The sequence below is a fragment of the Tupaia chinensis genome, unplaced genomic scaffold, assembly GCF_000334495.1.
Source record: "Tupaia chinensis unplaced genomic scaffold, TupChi_1.0 Scaffold143631_1, whole genome shotgun sequence".
NCBI lineage: Eukaryota > Metazoa > Chordata > Mammalia > Scandentia > Tupaiidae > Tupaia > Tupaia belangeri.
Window position 1 is genome coordinate 1 of NW_006203479.1, and position 22,031 is coordinate 22,031.

The 22,031-nt window shown below is 41.1% G+C and overlaps 1 protein-coding gene across 4 annotated transcripts in view; it reads right to left on the bottom strand.

The window, feature by feature from the left end:
* Positions 1 to 12,084: 12,084 nt before the first annotated feature.
* Positions 12,085 to 22,031, bottom strand: part of BMPR1B (bone morphogenetic protein receptor type 1B) — a 172,770-nt gene continuing 162,823 nt past the window's right edge. For all 4 annotated transcript variants that reach the window (XR_001369495.2, XR_003547193.1, XR_001369494.2 and 1 more), the window contains exon 2: positions 12,085 to 12,276. Coding sequence is in view for 1 of the 4 variants with exons in the window: in XM_014582509.2 (XP_014437995.1) it covers positions 12,104 to 12,276 (173 nt within the window). In the remaining 3 variants the exon portion in view is untranslated. The remainder of the gene's footprint in view (positions 12,277 to 22,031) is intronic.

Here is a 22,031-nt window from a genome sequence, read left to right on the forward strand (position 1 = left end):
TTTTTTTTTTTTACATATTTAAATAACTTATAATTATCAACAAAAGTTGAGTTCAAGAATTATCAGCAATAACAGTCATCTTGGGACCAGCAGATGGTGTAATGGTTGTATTGTTGTATATGGTTGACCACAGTTCGAGTCCTGGACCCAGTAGCTTGAAATTCACTCCAGGGGAGTGTGCATGCATGCCCCAAATCCCGAGAGGAGAATGGGGAAGGGACTGTAGTAAAGCCATTTTTCATGGGGAGGTGATTTCATGCTTTCTGTCTCTCTGTTTCTCTGCTGAGCCCACATGCCCTAAAACAAAAACCTCTATTAAAAAAAAGAAAAAAGGAAGAAAGATCAGTTCACCTAAATTTCTGATATTAAGGATTTGTAGGAGCTAGAGAAGGCAATATAATAAATTAAATTGTCTTCTTAATCATGAGTTCTCTTTATTCAAAATATGTGTATATGGAAATGGACTCATAGGCAATTTATAAGAATAAAAAAGATTTAAAAAAAGGTAAAGCTGTTGGTAAGATACTTACAATGTCCTAGAAATACAAAACAACATCAGAGAGAGTAAATTCAAGTTTTAAAAATGCAAATCCAGAGCCAGCCTTGAATCAATTGGTTTAGGGAGCCAGATCCCACATGGCCAAACTGGTTTGAATCCTGGTTCTGGTGGCATGAGAGACATGCTGGGCATGAGTGCATGAGGCCCCAAATCTCGACAAGATGGAGAAATGGAAGAGAAGAGTCTACAATGCGGCCATGACCACCCATGAGGGTGCTTTCTTCCCTCTCCGACCACCTGGGTCTCTCTCTGATGAGTGCATGCAGCCTGCAGTGTTTGCAAAGTGAGGGGAGCTAAAAATACAAAGAGGAAGGGGGTAGGGATGAAGAGAGGCCCTGGAAAAAGAATCCATGTCCCATTAAGTCATAAAGGAATCCAATATTAGGAGAAGAAAAGAGGTATGAGAGCCATCGCAAGTGCATATCACCTGCAACACAGTAAAAAATAATGTATAAGCTTGTCATCGAAACTGCTCTCTAGCAAGGGACATTAACTGGTAGCCAGTAGTACAATTAGAGAAACAGGAATTACTTGACAACTTTCAGCTCTCACATAAGCACAGATGTGAAAGCTATGCTCATGAGTCAAAGCTGGTTAACTTTACCCACCACGGAGAGACAGTTGCTGGCAATCACTAAAGACAATTAATTCTTACTATTGGTTCATTTGAACATTGTGCTGCCTGGCTGCCATACTTAAGCTTAATTTTATATACAGTTACTCCATCATTCCCGGAGTACCAAAAATGAGAAGAAGAAACTGAGAATCATGAAGGAAGTAAAAGCAGAAGTAATCTTAAACAGACGTGAATGCAATGCAATGTATACATAGACTGCATGATGAATCATTTGTAGCAATGATTACAAAATGCTGTACCTGTATTATAGGCAAAGAAACATGACTGGCAGAATGGAGCAGCCATTGCACACATCTATGCTAAATGCCTCTTGACATAATATTAATTTATGAAAAAGCAAGGGAGTTGAGAATGCAAAGGTTACATGATGTTAAAAAAGTGAAAATACAACTTTGTTACAACTCTGGGACTGTGCTGCAGGTTCAAGGCTTCTTAAATTTGCCTGGTATTCCAAAACCAAAGGAGTGTCTGGACCATCTAGAAAGATCATCAGGGGATTAACTGCCTCAAGGGATTTTTTGGTGTGTCCAAGTGAACATATATTAATTAGCAAGAAAGTGCTATATTTGTATAAGGTTTTAATAGACCAAATGATACTCTTTGTAGGTGAATATAAATCCAGAGACTGCAGGGTTTTATTCCTGACATTTATGGATTTACAACAGTGTCCTGGAACCCAATTCATTCATCACTTGTACAGTGGTTAGAAACCAAGTTCAGACAGCAGCATCACCATTTATGGGCAGTCCCGCATTTATAAGGTTTATCCAAGTGTTGGTCCCTTTAATTCTATTCTTCCACTAAATATCTTCTATTTCTTTATTGCAAACCTTCTGGTTGTTCACAAAGAGAGCTACCAGAGTTAAGAAGCCACTATCTGTAGAATTTTTCCTATAACTAGTTTATAAAGGTTTAACTATAAAATAATTTTAAAGTATTAGTTTAAAAGAGTTTATCTGTTCAGGGACCAGCAGTTAGCGTAATGGCTATGTCACTGGACTCCCATGTAGTCGACAGCGGTTTGAGTCCCGGACCCAGTGGCTTAAACTCACGCCAGGCGTGTGTGCGTGCATGCCCAGGATCCTGAAAGGAGAATGGAGGAGAAGGGATTGCGGCTTGGCCATCCCCCCTGGGGGGTGATTTCTTGCTTTCTATCTCTCTGTCTCTCTCTGTCTGTCTGGCAAGCACACACGTCCTGTAGCAAAAACCTATCAAAAAAAGAGAAAGAGTTTATTTGTTCAACTGGGTGATTAGAAATTTACGAGCATTGCTTTACATTTTCTCCGGACAAAAAAATACTTATATAAATGGATATCTATTGGGACCAGCAGTTAGCATAATGGCTATGTCGCTGGACTCCCATGTAGTCGACCACGGTTCGAGTCCCGGACCCGGTGGCTTAAACTCAACGCCGGGCGCGTGTGCGTGCGTGCCCAAGATCCCGAGAAGAGAATGGAAGAGAAGGGATTGCGGCGTGGGCACCCCCCCTGGGGGGTGATTTCCTGTTTTCTGTCTCTCTCTGTCTGTCTGGCGAGCGCACGCGCCCTATAGCAAAAACATCTTAAAAAAAAAAAAGAAAGAAAAGTGAAGGAAAAATGGATATCTATCTATTCAGCTGCATCTGCTCTCAAGATTTAACAGTTTTTCCTGTTGATCGATATTCATTTTTTATCAGTATATGAGAAATACTAGAATACTTGAATTTCTTTAAAATCAGAATTGATTTTAAAAGGTTAGTTCATTTTAGGTCATCTGTAAAGAAGTCCTTGAGAATACAGTATCTTCTAAAATATCTATTTCATATTCAAGAGAATAAAGTAAGTTTTTGAAGTTTTCTGTTACAGTTAAACTCAAAGATACATATAACTTTTTAGAGTTTCTGTTTAAATCATGGAGATTTTTTGGTACCAGCAGATGGTGTAATGGTTGTGTCACTGGACTCTGACCATGGCGTGAGTCCCAGACCTCTGGCTTAAACTCACACCAGGCTTATGTGTGTGTATGTCCAAAATCCCAAGAGGAGAATGGAGGAGAAGGGATTGTGGCATGGCCAACTGCCCTGGGGGTGATTTCTTGCTTTCTGTCTCTCCGTCTATGTCTCTCCAGTGAGCACACGTGCCCTACAGCAAAAACCTCTCTCTTAAAAAAAAAATGGAGAATTTTGTCAGTGCAATGGTTTGTGTCTCCCCAAAAATTCATGTATTGAGATCTGGTTGTGAAGATACTACAAGGAAAGTTAATACCTTCACGGAGACAAAAGGCAGAGCTTATGGGCACGATTAAGTGATCAGAGTGGGGACCTATGACTGACTCCTGGTGGGTTTATGAGAAGACGAAATTCACATAAGACACACATGGATGGATGGATACACACACACACACACACACACACACACACACACACACGCATGCTCTTCTTCCATGATGTTATGCTCTGCCTGGCTTTGGGGTCCCACTAACAAGAAGTCCCACCAGATGAGGCGCCTGGACCTCCAAATATGGGCTGAATAAAACTCTGTTCTCTCAAATTACCCAAGTTCAAGCATTTTCTGTTATTAACAATAGAACTGACGTAACCATTAACTGGAACCGCTGAAAGCTTAGAGCTTTGTCAGCCTGGGTTTATTTTGCATTTACTGAGCTCAGGCAGAGTCAGGTGTTGACAATTCCAGGGGGTAGGAGAAGGAGCCTCTGCTCCTAAGGAGCTCACAGCCTACTAAGACTGCCAATCCTAGAAGAGAGAAAGAAGGGACAAGAAATCATGAGCCACCTGTGTGTTTTCTACTGCCTGGGAAACAAGCAAAGAACAAAGCTGAGCGATGGTAATTACCAAAGTAACAGAGTCTTGCAGTTTTTAGTTCTCTTTTCAGGAGGTTTTCTTCCTTAATTTCAGATGGACAGATTCTAACAGTAGAGTAATATATGTATGTGACTCTACATCGTCTTTTCTGGCTTTTGCTCTGAGAGGTTATAGTACAGGAGGAAGGCGAGGTCACATTAATGATAAAGTCCCAATGTTAGATGTTACTTTAATTTCTACTCAGGAGCAACTGACCATCGTAACTCCTTCTCTGTCCCTCATACCACATGATTTAGCAACTTATTCAATTTTTTAGCCTTTTTTTTTTTTTGAGAGGTTTTCGCTACAGGGCGCGTGCGCTCGCCAGACAGACAGAGAGAGACATAGAGACAGAAAGCAAGAAATCACCCCCCAGGGGGGATGGTCACACCGCAATCCCTTCTCCTCCATTCTCCTCTCGGGATCTTGGGCACGCACGCACACATGCCCCGGCGTGAGTTTTAAGCCACCGGTCCAGGACACGAACTGCGGTCGACTACATGGGAGTCTAGCAACATAGCCATTAAGCTCACTGCTGGTTCCCAATTTGTTGATTTTTTAATGAGGTATGAAAATTTTCTAACTTATCTCAGTTTTTACATTCACCAAGCTTTTGTGTATTTTCCCATACACACCTGAGCAGGCCCCTGCTATCCTAGATGACTCTAGGAAACTTCTAGCAGGACTTCCCCTCTCTATTCTCTTGGCTCTAACCCTTTCTGCATTGCACTGGCTGATAAATATTACATTGGGTTGTCAGAAAAGTCAAGATATATTTTTGCATAGAAAAGATATGTCATGACTTTCTGACAACCCAATAGATTCTTTGCTCAAGAATCTTTAATAATTATGTATAATTGTGAAGAGTCTTATACTACTCATTTTTAATTAAGTATGACAAATTCAGTCCATTTAACACTCTATGATCCATCTATGGTTAATGAGAGGCACGAAAAGAGAATGATTTCTTATAAAAGACTCCATAAATGAATTTAAAAATCACAACATCTCACTAATTTACAAGCCTTAACAAAGAACCCACCATTCTCATAAATGCAATGGTTTGAAATCAACATATTATACTGAAAAAAAAAAAGATCAATGTTTAGATAATCTGGGCAACAGCAGAGAAAACTGGATGGCTACAGTGACAGCACGTGGGGTAGGATGTGCCGAGAAACCAGAACATGCCCTTGAAGCGCTCTGAGGCCTGCAGTGGGAGCACCCCTCAGCAAATTCACACCCACACCTTCAACAGGGGATGAAAGGCCTGAGCTAACACAAATCAGGTAAAAGGGCTCATAGCCCCCAAGCTTTCCCATCTGCCCCCTGGGAGTCTTCAATATTATAGCTGTATACATTTAGAGACTTTAGTCCCTCAGTTCCCCGGTCCAGAGTCATGTGCACATCCTCTGTGCAATTTGATTTACTCCACCTGTAAACCCTGGACACTGCTCAGACAGAATTCTTTGTCAGAATACAATAAGACAAATGTAGAAATATTAAAAATGATTTCTCAAAAAAGAGTCTAAAGTAATTTTTAGAAGCAGGTACATGGGAAGGAGTGGAGGAGCCTATAAGTGGTAAGACAGGGACAAACATAATTATAACAGACCATGTCTAGTAAAGAGGGTTTAATTCAGACCAGAATGCATGGAGAAAAACAAAGAAGGCTGAGATCACACTGACTAGAACAGGAAAATGAGAACACTACACAGTGAAAGCCATGTAAGGGTTACTCAAGAAGATGTTGCAGCATTCAAGGTGTCCAGTGAGGGTCTGTGTCCTAGAAATAGAATCTAGAAGTGGAATTGGAAGGATTACAATGCAAATAATGCCAGGAAAGATATTTAGCAAACAGACACAATCTTGAGAGAGACAGAAAAATGGTCTTGCCCCTGCTTTTGAAACACAGATATATAAAAAGCTTCAATACTGTGTTCAGGTAGGATATAACTGCACCATATCCCCTGACATGCATGCCAGGAGCAATGGAAAAGACATGGATGTTAGAAGCAGACACATCTCCACCTGCCAGAGATCAAGCCAACAATGACTTTGGCTTTGGCATCAGCTGGTGGAGTAACTGATGATACAAGGAGTAGTTTACAAACCTCTAAACTTGGCACATGTTCTCTGAATTTTCATTTGGGATTTCAGAATCACTTGTACATATGATGCACTCTTTTTGGATTATTCTCTCAAGGGAGCCGGAAGTGGTCATGACATGAATCCCACCTACAACATTCTGTTTGGCGACATTGACATGGTACAAGGGCTCATGCCTGCCCAGCCCTGTCTAAGGTGTAAGAAAGAACACCCTGTCCTTAAAACGGTTCAGAGCGTGCAATTCAATACAGTAATGATTACTCAAAGTGTGTACCCTGAAGTTCAGGAACCTGCTGGCTACTGGTCTGTGAAGGGGTAGATACAAAAACTGAAACTTCTTAGCAATTTGGGAGTATAACTTTTGATTGTTAAAGCTAAATAATAGAAAATAAAACAAATTAGGCATGAAATTTACAAACATTTTAATCCTTTAAAAATTTTTTAAAATTAGTTTTTATTTTATTTATTGCCAGAGGGCACATGTGTTCATAAGAGTGAGGGATAGTGAGTGCCCCATGGGTCATGGTCACACTTCGTTTCTCTTTCCTGTAGGATTCTGGGCAGACATGCACACACACCCAGTGTTTTCCACAACATGCCAGGGCCAGGATTTGAATCCCTGAGTACTGTGTTTACCTGCTGTACTATGGGGTCAGGTCAATTCATTTTCCTAGTAAACCATTTTCATATACTTTAGAAAAGTTATCAGTGTAGAAATCATGGGAAGGAGGGACCATATTTCTCCAGAGATAGCCTGAGAAGTACTAACTTAGAGAGTGTGAGCTTATAGGAATGGAGGTGGTGAGTAGTGTATTTATTCTAGATTTTAGTGAAAAGGACAACACCCTGTGATTCACATATGACCGATCTCAGCACACAGGAAGACTCAACTGGAGTTGATACCTCACCAGCAAATACTTTTACTCAACAACGAGCAAATTTGCTCCAGTGAGAACTGATGTCAAGACGTGACTGACAGCCAAGAATTTTAAGACTCTGTAATCTTGGCCACAATTTTCTTATCTTTACATCATACCTACTGAAAATTAATTAACCTTACAGAGCTTCAGATTCTCACTTGGAAATACAGACAATGCCATGTTCTTTATAAGAATGCTATACTGATTAAAGAAAGATTGAAGTAAACATAATATTTATAAAAGTTTCAGAAAATATTAGTTTCCTGACTTTCTACAAGTTAATCTGTCTGGATTGACTGTAATCGTACACCCACTTTCCTTTCAGGGGTGCACTGATATTGTTGCTGTTTTTGTTTCCATTGTAGTTTTGTATGCGTTGCTATCATAAATCAAAATTGGCAACCATATAAGTCACAGGCTATTCCCATCTGGCTTCCATCTCTGCTACATGAAATATCTATAAACTGTAGTTACCGATGCCAATAAATATGTCTGCCACATCCTTACTCTACTTGACATCACATAACATCTAATCTAGTTGGACCTGGACTTCCTACCTCCATCTGTAAACCTGGCTTCCGTGGCACTGTTCTCCCTGCGTTACTGCTGATTCTCAGTCTCCTGGGGTGTCCCCAGGAGGGTGTCCCTCCTTTATCTGGGCACTGAACAACTCAACGCTCTGTGCTACTCTGGTAGGTGAGACTGTTCTATTACCAACCCCAGTTCTTCACACCTCACTCACCACAGCCACAGCTTCTCCTAAACTTTGAGCGTGGCTGTGCCATCTGATTGGCTAAGTGGAATATTGGAAGACTGACATAAGCAGAAGCTTTAAGAGGTTACTTCTTAATACACATATGAGAAAGAGTATCTCCTGGGTAGATGCTGGTCCAAGAACACAGAATGGACTGAGGTCAAGGCACCCAAACTCAATCAAGCCCAGCACAGCTAAAGCCCACTCAGAAATTCCTGAATGAGAAAATGAATGTCTTCAGGTGTAAGGTGGTGGTTTTAAGGTTGTCTCGCCCTAACCTCCTTTTTTAAGAAAAACAATTATTGGGGATCAGCAGTTAGCATGATGGCTATGTCGCTGGACTCCCATGTAGTCGACTACGGTTCATGTCCTGGACCCGGTGGCTTAAAACTCACACCAGGCGCATGTGCATGTGTGCCCAAGATCCCAAGAGGAGAACTGAGGAGAAGAGATTGCGGCGTAGTCATCCTCTCTGGGAGGTGATTTCTCGCTTTCTGTCTGTCTGTCTCTGTCTGGAGAGCGCACGTGCCCTATAGCAAAAACCTCTCCAAAAAAAAAAAAAGAAAAACAATTATTTTATTTATTTATTTATTTATTTAATTTTAATTTGGCCAGAGAGGGACAGAGTTAGAGTGAGAGTAAGAGAGAGAGAGAGAGAGAGAGAGAGCGCTAAAAAGTGAGAAAGCAAGCTGCCAGGTCCAGGATTTGAACTACAGTCAGTCACATGGTCACCATGTGACCTGCCATCCCCCTTTCTGTTTTCTTTTTAATGAGAAGGAAGGAGGAAAGAAAAGTAGGGTGCTAGAAAGAAAGAGAGACAAATATTTTCTGGACAAGTTCTCTCCATTAAGACTCTCTGCCCGAGTATCCCAGCCAGCTAGACCTATGGGCCATGCCAATGCACCTGCCTCTTCAGGTTGGTTCAGGATCTGAATCTGGACCCCCTCCCCCAACCTGGCCTCAGCTTCAGGCAATGGTGCCCTGCCACCTGCACCACCGCAGCTGGGCCTCTTCTCAACCTCTTACCTGAGCTCTCAGTTCTCATCCTAGTGTGCAATCTTTGCTTCCTCTACTTAAACATCAAGGACCTCAAGCTTAGCATGTCCAAACTAGAACTGTTTTTCTTTTTTTTTCTTACCTTCGTCCACTAAAAGATTGGTAAACTATGCATCTAAATCTATGTCCACAACTTGAAAAACACCTCCTGACCTCCACCGCCTCATATTCAATCTATCGACGCACTTTATCTGCTCTATTTTTCTCAAACACAGCCAACTCTCCGCTACACCAGAATCACTCTCATTCACACTATTTTCTCTCCCACGAACTGTTCTTACTCAGTCTACTGTTCAATTTCTCTGACCCTACTTTCCTTCTTGAATGGACTTTTGCTTCTTCTAACACATTTAATACTCTGCAGCAAAGAAAATTATCCAAAAAATTAAACATGTCAACCTCCACTGCCTCTTCTGCTTACACATCCCCTTCAAAGGCTTCTCAGTGCTCTTAGGCATAAGACCGGCATCCCTACTACAGCCTCCCAGGCTACAGTCTCCTTTCCTGTCTCTAGGCTCAACTCCTACCACCTCTTCCTACTCCCTGTATTCCAGACAAGCCAGTCTCCTTCGAACATGCCAAGCCTTTACGTCCCCCAACAGAGAATTTCCATTGCTCTGCCCTTTGTCTGAATACTTTCTCCCAAACCAGACTAGGATTCTTCCATGGCACATAGGAAAAATGAGACGAAATACAGCTAAATACTGAACAATGCAGGGGTGAGGTGCTTATCCTCGCATCGCTGAAAATCCGTATTTGTGTGTCTGTTTTTGCCATAGGGTGCATGTGCTTGCTAGAGAGAGACAGAGAGAGAGAAAGTGAGAAGTCACCTCACGGGGGGGATGGTCATGCCATACCGTTCTCCTCCATTCTCCTCTCAGGATTCTGGGCACATGCACACATCTGGCCAGCATGATTTTCAAGCTGCTGGGTTCAGGACTTGAAGTACAGATGTCCACGTGGAAGTTTAGCTCCTTAACCACTACTCCAGCCACTAGTTACAGATTACCACATGTAATTTTTGATTCCCCCAAAACTTAATTACCAGTAGCCTTCTCTTGACTGGAACCCTCATTGAATAAATAAGCAATTGATGAACACATATTTTTATAACATTACATTTATTATATATTGTGTTCTTACAGCAAAGCTAGAGAAAAACTATTAAGAAAATCATAAGGAAAAGAAAATACATTTATAGTACTATACTGAATTTTCTAATATGCTTGTTGGAAAAGTAACCCACGTGCAAGTGGACCACCCAGTTCAAATCCATGTCATCCAGGGAACAACCGTATCTGAAATTGAGACAGTTTTAGAAAACTCTGCGATGTGCTCACTTGGAGAACAGCGCAAATGCACACATGGATGTAGTCTGACCACTACAGACCTAGACAGAATGGTAAAATAGTCCTCACAGCTGCTTCCTCCTGCTACTTTTGCTTTCTTCATAAAAATGTTTACCTTTTCTGTTTACTATAAAGAGGCAGTGTTACCCTGGAAAAACTGCCTAAGCTTTGGAATAATTTTACCTTGGCATAAGACTCAGCGATTCCAACTCTGCTCTACAGTACAAAAGCCAAGCTGCTAGAACTCTCTGGAGCCCAAATTCCCTATGTCTAAAAGTGAGAATACGCATTCCCTACAGTGCTGAGTTACGCTGCTGATTAAATGAGATATTTATGAATATCCCCTATGTTATTCGATTAATATTATTTCTCATGCTGTATACACTAGTTCTCAGAATACAATGGTAAGATATTAGATTTCAGTTTATGGGAACCTTTCAGAAGCTGTTGAAAAGAAGAAAAAGCATTCAGCTTGGCTTGATGCACCTTCTGGCTAACGGAGCCCAACATGGTCACCCACATATCCTGTCTCACTCTGGACCCAGCAGTCCAGCTTGCTATTTGAGTCTGTGATCTGCCTCAAGGCACACTCTGGTTCTCTGACCTTTTAACTCCTGAGATCCACACTTGCCTGGTCAACTTACCACTTCTGCATACTCTGGTCTCACTAAGCTAAAGTTCTTTTTTTTTTTTTTTTTTTTTTGAGAGAGAGAGAGATTTTTGTAGGGAGCATGCACTTGGTGGACAGAGAGAGAGAGAGGGAGACAGGGAGACAGAGAGAGAGAAAGCAAGAAATCACCCCTCAGTGGAGGTGACCATGCTGCAGTCCCTTCTCCTCTATTCTCCTCTTGGGATTTTGGGCACACACACACACACACACACATTCCTAGCGTGAGTTTAAAACTGCTGGGTTTGGGACTTGAACTGTGGTCAGTCATATGGGAGTCTGGTGATGTAACCATTATGCCATGTGCTGGTCTCAAGCTAGAGTTCTTTAGTCATGGTTGTCCTCAGCCCAGAGAGGAAATACAACTATAGTGATCAAGACAGTGGATGTGGGGAACCAGCAGTTAGCATAATGGCTATGTCGCTGGATTCCCACGTAGTCGACCGCGGTTCATGTCCCGGACCTGGTGGCTTAAAACTCACGCCGGGCGCGTGTGCGTACGTGCCTAAGATCCTGAGAGGAGAATGGAGGAGAAGGGATTGCGGCGTGTCTCGCTTTCTGTCTCTATGTCTCTGTCTGTCTGGCGAACGCACGCGCCCTACAGTGAAAATCTCTCTCAAAAAAAAAAAAAAAAGACAGTGGATGTGGCTGCATATAGATGTGTAAGGAACAATTTTAAAATAGCCCATTTTCAAATGTTAGAAATGATCTATACAAACATGATCACCTAGTAAAGAGTTTATTTTCCAGTACTCTGACAGCACCCTCCCTAACATCTGGTGGACTCACTTAAGCTCTGTCACTCACTGGTACCCACCACCAGGTTATGAATATTCTAACAGCTTAGGTGTTCCTTCCAGAATACTAACACTATAAGCATATGCTGAACAGTTAAAACGAAAACCTCTATATGTATTTGACACAACCTGTTATTAAAACTGACTCTGCAGGCCAGGTCTTTTAAAAGAAAAATAATGAGATTTTGCTCCTTCACAAGGTTCCAGAATCTGCACTCGGTTTATGTGTACGCATGTGCTACTGGAGGAAGGAAAAGAGTCTCAAAACAGCCTTTCGGTGTATGACATGCTTCGGTATTTCTCTAAATGCAGGCACAACTTGAGCTAGTGAAGTCAGACACTCTTCTTCAAAACAAGAGCCCTCAGTTCGGTAGTTGAAAAGCCGTGATTTTCTGTTGCAGCTGAGTTTAAATAATTCATATCACCAACCTGCAAATATTGTTGACAGAGTCTTCTGGGCAATGGTGGTGGCATTTACAACGCAAGACCTTCGGACGAGGGGTGGGGGCTGTACTCTCACCATCCTCTTTCTTGGTGCCCACATTTAGTTTTCCTGAGCTTCGCAAAAGCATGTTATCAGGGAAGTTGGCTGAGAAAAAGAAAGAAGCAAAAATAAGCATCTGTGGGGGCGTCTACCACAGTTTTCTGTCCAAAGGACAATATAAGGCATAAAGAAAACACAAAAAGCCCAAAGCCCATGGTCATGAAAGATTTAAACAGAAAACAGATTTTGATGTGTTTCGTGATATTTTTAATGTCTGATTTTTTGTTGTTAAATTATAGTCACCACATTTAACTGCATGCAAGCTCAGTGAGATGCTATTACACAGATCATCTCCACTCTGCGTGGTAACCCTGGGGTGGAATAGTGTGTCTTGCAGGTGAGAAAACTGAGGCCGAGAGTTTAAGTACTGTGCACACAACCAATCATCAGGAACTAGCATGTAAACCCAGGGTGTTTGAGCCCCCAAAACTGTCTTTCTACAATATCATAGGATCTCTCTGCTTTAGTATAGCATATATATTTTAAAGAAATGATGACAAACATTTAACAGGAAAAATTGAGTAGGAAGACAAAAACTTAACTAATGAGATGCGATTTAGGGCCCAGCCCTATAGCCTGGTGTTTGCAGAAATGGAGGCTAAGGGATTGCATCATAGCCACGTCCCATCGGAAGGTGTTTTCTATTTCTCCTCTGTCTCTCTCTCTCTGGCAAGTACACATCCCCTCTGGTAGAGTATTTTTAAAACATAATAATAAACGAAAACAAATTGTTAAAGATATCATTCAAAAGATAAATTTACCTCATTAATTTTGACATGCCAAAGTGCCTACTTATTTTGTCATGATGTTTCACCTATCTCTGATGGAAGACACTACAGTCAACATGATTTCTCAAGAGAAAGATTTTCTGGGTTCACCTTAGGCTTTACTATTTACCAGTTAGATGTCTTTGGATAACTTTATTTTCTCATCTTTAATATGGACATAGTTTTAAGCACATACACCTCACATTGCAACTTTAGACAGTGTATATTACATAGAACATGTGAACCAATACCTATTCTGTTTCAGGCATGTGGTAAGAGCTTAGACATGTCATATCAAAAAATGCATAAATTATGGGAACGAGCAGTTAGCGTAATGGCTATGTCACTGGACTCCCACGTAGTCGACCGCGGTTCACGTCCCGGACCCAGTGGCTTAAAACTCATGCCGGGCGCGTGTGCGTGCGTGCCCAAGATCCCAAGAGGAGAATGGAAGAGAAGGGATTGCAGCGTGACCATCCCCCCTGGGGGGTGATTTCTCGCTTTCTGTCTCTATGTCTCTGTCTGGCGAGCGCATGTGCCCTATAGCGAAAAACCTCTCCAAAAAAAAAAAAAAAAGCATAAATTATCACCCTCAGCAATGTTCAGTTTACAAATCTCTTTCATAACAAATTCAGCTTGCCTAAATTTCAACAAAAGTATGATTTAAAATAAAGATTATTGAGTTAAAAAGTTAAAATTCTAGGGGTCAGCAGGTGGCACGGTGGTTAAGGGCACTGGACTCCCACACGGCCAATTGCAGTTTGAGTCCCGGACCTGGTGGCTTGCTTTCTCACTTTCTCTCTCTCTCGCTCTCACTCTGTTTCTCTCTGGTAAAATCAAAATAAATAAAGTAATAAAGAAATAAATTTAAATAAAATAATTATAACATAAAGAAAAGACTTGGGGACCAGCAGTTAGTGTAATGGCTATGTTGCTGGACTCCCATGTAGACGATCATGGTTCGAGTCCCGGTCCCAGTGGCTTAAAACTCACACTGGGCGCGTGTGCATGCGTGCCCACGATCCCAAGAGGAGAACTGAGGAGAAGGGATTGCGGCATGGCCATCCCCCCTGGGGGGTGATTTCTCGCTTTCTGTCTCTCTGGCAAGCACAAGTGCCCTATAGCAAAAAAAAAAAACAAAAAACCTCTCCAAAAAAAAGAAAAAGAAAAAAATTAAAATTCTAGGTCAGAAATACCATACACATACAATATGGTAGATGTGTAGCCTGTGCACTTAGTAATTTTTAACCCACAAATAATGCTTCCAAGCGTTGGGTACATCGGATAAGTACAGGGGAAAATGCGATAATTTTTTTCTTGAATTTTGCATGTTAAGCTTATTGGTCAACTACAGAATAATTTTTCAAGGAAAAATAAATAGAATATGTTAAATCAATTTACCAGAATTTTTTTTAGCTATTATTATTCTTTTAGACCATCAGGGAAAACATGATATATTTTCCTGTTTTTCAATCCAAAAATGTGTCATGGCTTCCTAAATAACCTGATAATTTTCCTTTTTTTCCTTTTCTTTTTTTTTTAAAAGAGAGATTTATATGATAGGGCGTATGTGCTTGACAGAGATAGAAAGCTTGAACTCACCCCCCCGCCCCAGGAGGAGGGCCATGCCACAATTCCTTCTCCTCCCACATATTTTGGACACACAAGCACATGCGCCCAGCATGAGTTTTATACCACCGGGTCTGGGACTCGAATTGTGGTAGACTGACTACATGGGAGTCTGGTGACATAACCATTATGCCATCTGCTGATCTCCCATGACCCTATCATATTTCAACAGTTTTTAATTTATAAAAACAGTTCCTGTAACATAGTCTAGAAAAGGTACACCGATCGCGGTGGGAATCAGAAGAGCCTGTTCTTCACAGACTCGCACCCCCATGACAGTGATTCTGATTCCACAGCTCTCAGGTGAAACAAGAAGAGTAAGATCAAATGTGAATCTGAGACAGTGGATTTACAGAATCCACTCTGAGAAACCTGGACTAGAGGAGGCAAATAGTACTTTAGTCCAACCACACAATAAGTCCCAATATGTATCTATCATGTCTATGTAACAGATGCTCCTCCTTAAGTTAAATTCCAAAGTAAATATCAACCCTGAACTATTAGTACGTTGCCTTATCAGACATTTGTTACAAGTCTTTCCGCTCGCTCTCAGGTGTGTGGGCCGGCGCACTTGTGCATCATCTTGTCACAGGGGCTCCTTCCTGCTTTGCAATCTTACTAACATTATGACCTGAGTTACCTCAGGATGAAAGTGATGAAACAAGAGTATTTCAAACATTACAGCCTGCTTCCTTCCACAGCAATCCATCGTCTTTGAAGCTGCATAAAACAAATTTTACGTGTGTGCGTAAAACAAATTTTAAAAATGAATTATTGTGCTGATGTCTACTTCATGCAAAAATATGTACTGGGCACCTATGTTCCCTTGTTCCAGGCAGAGCACAGGTAACTGAATGAATTAAACAAACATGGAATTTACCATATGGTAGAAAAAGTTGTTAAATGGAATACTGACACTGGGGACCAGCAGTTGGCGTAACGGCTGTGTCGCCGGACTCCCATGTAGTCAACCACGATTTGAGTCCCGAAACTGGTGGCTTAAACTCATGCCAGGCGAATGTGTGTGCATGCCCAAGATCCCAAGAGAAGAAGGGAGAAGAAGGGATTGCGGTGTGGCCATCCTCCCTGGGGAGTGATTTCTCGCTCTGTCTTTCCGGTGAGGACACACACCCTATAGCAAAAACCTCTCCCCCCAAAAAGGAATATTGACACTGCATGGTCTAAAATAGAAAAAGGAACATCTTCATATTATTAAATGTAAGATGACATTTTGTATAAAAAAACATTTTGAGAGAAGATGCATAATTTTCTCACATTATGAATTTACGTAAAGAGTAGTACAAAAGTTTGCAGGAAGGAGGTTCTTTGCAATACTGCTCATAACAACCCATGTACATATAACAATCAGGATTGTTTCTGGGCTGTCTGAGAAGGCATGATGCATTTTTGCATAGAACACAGAAAAATACGTCATGACATACCTGATGACCCAATATATCTCTAAAAAACTGGGATCTTAGAGTCAATTAAAATGCTGATGAAGAAGTACACTTCTGAAAGGAATGTTAAAATGTGATTTTGGGTGAAAAGGGTAGTCTACAGGGTATTCTAGTCATGAAATCCCATTATAATAAGAGGAAAAGGGCTTAAAAAATAAACCTGTAACATAAAAGACTGAAAGAGGGGAGACACTCACCCCACAAAGCAGAAGGACAAGCAGTAACTGAGTAAATCCAGGAAAACTGAGTCCTAAGCCAAACATGGGGAGAAGCCAAGAAGCAAGCAAACCTACCACTCAGTCCCCAAAAGACTCCAGAAATGGTATCACGAGGAACTTTTAGAAGTGAGGTGAGGATACCAGGAATACTGAAAAGAGAAAGAGCCTGGAAATCAATTTTATAAGGAGTCATAGCTTCAGATACCCTTTCACTTCCCTACGGGCTAGAAACGTGTTTTTCCTACTCCTGCCGATGAATGGAGGAGTAAACCTAACTCCCACATCCCAGAGCTGTCTCCCTTCCATTCTTTTTCTGCTGTGATGGTCAGGGGCTACAGAAAAGCATGAGCAGGAGGAGGCAAGAACATAGCCTAACTAACATCCAGTGAATGCTCACACACGACCTGATTTCCTCAGTCCTCTTTCCCAACATGGCTTCCAACCTCACAGCAGCCTGCATATGCCTTCTTCACTGGGGAATTTGACGAGGTCACAAACAGAAAGCATGCAGGTGAGCAGACTGGGGAACTCTCAAGGGAACAGCCCTGCCACGTCACCCTACAATGACACTCCATGCACAGAGCTTCCAATCAGCTCTTCTAGTTCTCCATCCTCTCGTTCGTGAACCACTAATTCAGCAACACTAGCTAAAGAAAGCCTCAGACACCCAACACTGAGAACAAGACAAACCCACATGGAAGAAAGAGATCGTATCAAAGAAATAAAAACTATGATTAATACACTCACTTTATTAAAATACAGAACATTAATGAAACAAGGACATGTTGCTATTAAAGGAAACAATAAATAAGATACCCTAAAACTATGATCACATTGATGAAAAATCTCAGCAGTAAATTGAAAAGTACTAGGAAATCTTCTATAACATAAAACAAAAACACAGAGATGGAAAACTAACAGCAGATGGCGTGGCAGTTAAGAGCACTGGATACCCACATGGCTGAGAGTGGTTCGAGTCTCAGACCCAGCAGCTTGCTCTTTCTTTTCCTCCCTCTCTCTCTCTTCTCTCTCTGGTCAAATTAAAAAAAAAATAATAACAACAAATGGAATTAAATAAATCATTTTAAAATGATCAATTCAAGAAACTTAACATCTGAATAATATTAGCTCTAGAAGGAAAAAATGTGAGGGAATCAAGGGGAGGAAATCATCAAATAAGTAAATCCTGCAAGATTCCCATAACTGAAAATCAGGAACTTCTAGTTTGAGAGGATCCACAGAGTATAACAGACCCGCACCAAGATATGTCGTCGTACAATTTGATAACCCTAGAGATAAAGAGAGCCTCCGAATTTGTATAGAGGAGAAAGACTGAGAGAGAGAAGGAGAGTAAAAACAAGCATGCCACTGACCTTCCTATAGCAAAATGGACAACAAGAATCTATGCCTTCCAAATTCAGAAGGATAAGTACTCCAAATCCAGAAATCAATCCCTGGACAAATTATAAATCATGTGTGAAGGTGGGGAGAAAGCATTTAGATATTTTCAGGGTCTCAAATTTTGACCTACCATTCACCTATTTTTGGTAAGCTATTGGAGAATACAATCCTTTCTAATCAAGGAACAAACCAGAAAATAGAGATAAGTTCCTGGAAAAGAGAAACTCCAACCCAAGAAGAAGGTGAAACATAATCTCAAGAAGCAGTGACTGTGGACAGTAAGACGAGACCTATGCCTCAGGCTGAAGGCATGTCCAGGACAGACTGAAGAGAGGTCACAGAGCCTGGGAGGGCCCGGGCATGGTGCAGCAGCAACGTGACTGAACCCGCATGGGAACAGGTGCCCATCACCGAGTTGGCTGAGGCTGGGGTGGACTGTGGCAGGAGGACCCTGTTGGATCCTGTCCTACCTCTCTCTCACAGAAGAAATAAACAAACTTAAAAGAAAAAATGACTCTGGGAATGAGCAGCCCAAGATACTGAAATTAACAGAGTAACTTATACACTTTAAATTAAGCTGAGGAGAGTCTGGAAATGAATTTGTAGTGAAATACAGGACACTAGGAAACATACATTTTAACTCCTATACATGTAGGATAGGGGATAGCAATATGTGTGTGAGTGGTAGGGGTGGGGGTGATAAAAGAACTAAATCCTCATCTTCAAAAGTAGGAAGGCAAAGGCATGCCTAAAATTTAACAATCAAGGACCAGTCCAGCAGTGCAGTGGGTAGGTGCTGTGCAGAGAGCCAGATCTCACATGGCTGATCACAGTTCAAGTCCTGGCCTCGGTGGCTTGAAAAACAAGATGGGCTGAGATCAGCAGAAGGCAGAATGGTTACACTGCTGAACTCCCATGTAGTTGACTGCAGTTCAAGTTCCAGACCCAGTGACTTGAAACTCATGCCAACTATGTGTGAATGCATGTCCAAAATCCCAAAAGGAGAATGGAGGAGAAGGGACTGTGACATGGCCATCCCCTCTGGGTGGGGGAGGGGATTTCTTGTTTTCTGTCTCTCTGGAGAGTGCATGTGCCCTATAGCAAAAATCTCTCCAAGAAAGGAAGGAAGGAAGGAAGGAAGGAAGGAAGGAAGGAAGGAAGGAAGGAAATAAAGAAAGGGAAACAAGGTGGGCAGACATGTATGTATGCTCAAGATGCTGATGGGATGGAGAAACCAAGGAAAAAGGATTGTGGTGTGATCACACGCAATTGAAGAGGGATGTCTCTCTCTCTATTTGATGAGTACACACTCTCTCTGGAAGCAATAAAAATGTATATTAAAACTGAATAATCAAGAGGTAGCAGTACAAATACTAATTTAGATATATGGAGGAAAACTCCGAAGGAAAAAGTTAGAAGGGGCAATGGGGAAAAATCTGAGAGGATGCTTTCTTCTTTTCCAAACAAGTCTCTTTAAAGTCTATTAAAAATAAAAAAAATAGCAAGTTTTGAAGTAATATACAGCATATGTCATGGCCATTGTAGCCATGCATTGTATGTGTACACTGCAGAAGGGAAGGGGGAGAAAGACAAATGCACAGAAAGGGTCACATTATATGGATGATGATGAAGTATGTGAAGATTCGTCTTCTTGTAGAAAAGTATTTCTATCTCTTCAGAAGATACTGAATTTGCATCATGAAATTTTCAGTTTGGATTCCGAAAAGCTGTGACTCTGGTTTCTACATCTGCAAGCATCTATGGCTTGCAAACTGAAACAGAGAATATTTGGTCACGGGAAAAGTCATCATGTGTTTTTCTGTTTTTCTATGCAAAAGTGCACCCTGACTTTCCCGACAGCCCAGTAGGTGGAGCCATTTAAAGACACTTGCAAATTGCTTTCAGTTCAAAATAGCGAAGTAATCTGGAAGTCCCATATCCTGACATGGGGTGAAAAGCATCAATGAACACCAAAGAGCAAAGACATGGAAAAGAAAATTTAGCCAAAGATCTTCTCCGGCTAATCTTCCTTGTGGGATTCATCAATGAACCAACGAGCACAGTTTGATAGTCACATGAATTCCACTGATGGGATCATATGCATGTGTGATTAGATTGTTGGTGAATTTACCTCAGTCTGTATTCCTAGTTCTCAATGACAGACTTCACAGTATTCTGTAGAGCGTCCTAGTTAACTACTTCCATTACTAAGGAAAAATACCTGAGTTTGATAGCTTTGAGCAACATTTAGAGTTAAATCCTGGATAAATCAAGTAAAAAATATTTTTTCTATAAAGGTTATGAAAATGAAATATTACACTTAATTTTTATAAAAATACTAACATTTTAACATGCAGTGAGAATATATGCCTTTTTTTTTTTTTTTTTTGGAGAGGTTTTTACTGGGCACGTGCACTGGCCAGAAAGACAGAGAGACAGAAAGTGAGAAATCACCCTCCAAGGGGGATGGCCACACTGTAATCCCTTCTCCTCCATTCTCCTCTTGAGATCTTGGGCACATGTGCCCAGTGTGAGTTTAAGCCACCAAGGCCAGGACTCGAACCGCGGTCGACTACATGGGAATCCAGCTGGTCCCAGAGTATATGCTTTTTACCAGAAACACAGTCACAAGAGCAAAAAGATAAAATTATTGCTAGCTCATAACAGAGATACCATTTCTACAGATGCATCTAAAAGAAAACACCCTGATTCAGCATGTAGGGTTGCCTTTACACAATGTGAACCGAATTAGTAAAAATAGTATGATGTGAAAATGACTGTGTTGAACTAAGCATTATTAAATGAATGGTTAAACGCAAATCTGAGAGATCGAGAGTTCCTCTCTTTTGCCAACATAATCAAAATAATTTGTGTAAAAGCACGTGATTGGTGTTTATTATCTATACGTAATTAATTCCTCATGAGTGAAAATCATTATCACATAATTCACAGTATCTCTCATCACTAGATAAAATAATTGATCATTTGGAGGCTAATAGATACAGGATAAGTTGGAAGAGGAGCAGCTGAGAATGAAAACATCTGGTTAGACTTCTCTGAAAAGCTAAGACTACTGTAAGAAAGAAAGATTCTTAGATCTTAGGCTTTTGCCATAGGGCAAAGCACCTGAGGAGAGAGACAGTGAGAGGGAATGTGAGGAATAAACTTCCCAGAGGGGATGGCCGTGTCACAATCCCTTCTCTTCCATTCCCCTCCAGGGATTTTGGGTATGCATGCACATGTACCAGGGTGATTTCAAAGCCACCTGGTCTGGGACTCAAACCATAATAGCCATGTGGGAGTCCACCATGCCACCCTCTGGCCCCAAGATTATTCAATCTTAATGTCTAGCCCGTGCTTGAGAATAGGGGTCAATGAGAAACTGTTTTATCAATATTGCAATCATGGAAAAGGATTTACAGAGGGATTCTGTTCACATAATTCATACTAAACCTGTACAAATCCAGCCTCACTAGTCAGGCGCTTGGGTCATCCGCTAGACGGAACATATCCGCAAACACACATAAAAGGCAATTATGTGCTTAAAGAATGATCACTGCATAAAAACATGAATGTAGCCTGATAATAATGATGCTGAAATAAAAGTACAAAACAAATGATAGGTATTTATAATAAATAGGGACATCCCAGGGAACAGTCAATGAGTAGCAATGAAGATGAAGCCTATGTATTAGCTGTGTGATTAAAATAACCTGTCAGAATGATTTCTCGCATTCTATCGTAATATTAATAACCCCCCCACATGAAGCAGAAGAATGACAGGTATCAAAAAATTCAATAAACAGTTCAACTTAGTTGGCTCATATAAATAAGATCTATTTGTTTTACAGGTTGAGTATCCCTTATCTGAAATGCTTGGAATCAGAAGTATTTTGGATTTTAGCTTGGTTTTGGAGTAAGGGTAGTTAAAATATCTGCATATAGTGAGGACCCAAATTTAAATGGGAAATTATTTATGTTTCACATACACCTTACATACATAGCCTGTGGGTAATTATATACATTATTTTTGTGTTGCAATGTTCTGGCTGTTACCCACCTTATGATGTCAGGTGTGTAACATTCCACACGTGGCACCATGTCAGCAGTCAAAAAGTTCCAGATGTTGCAGCATTTGGTTTTGGATTTTTGGATTAGGGATGTTCAACCTATACTTCATTTTCTTTTATAAAACTTTTTCTTTCTGTTTTAAAAGGTTTATTGATTTATTCCAGGATCCCCAAGAGGGTCATCACACCACAATCCACCCCAGTCTCAGCCAGCCAGGATCATGGCACATGTGCACACCTACCGTGTATAGGGAG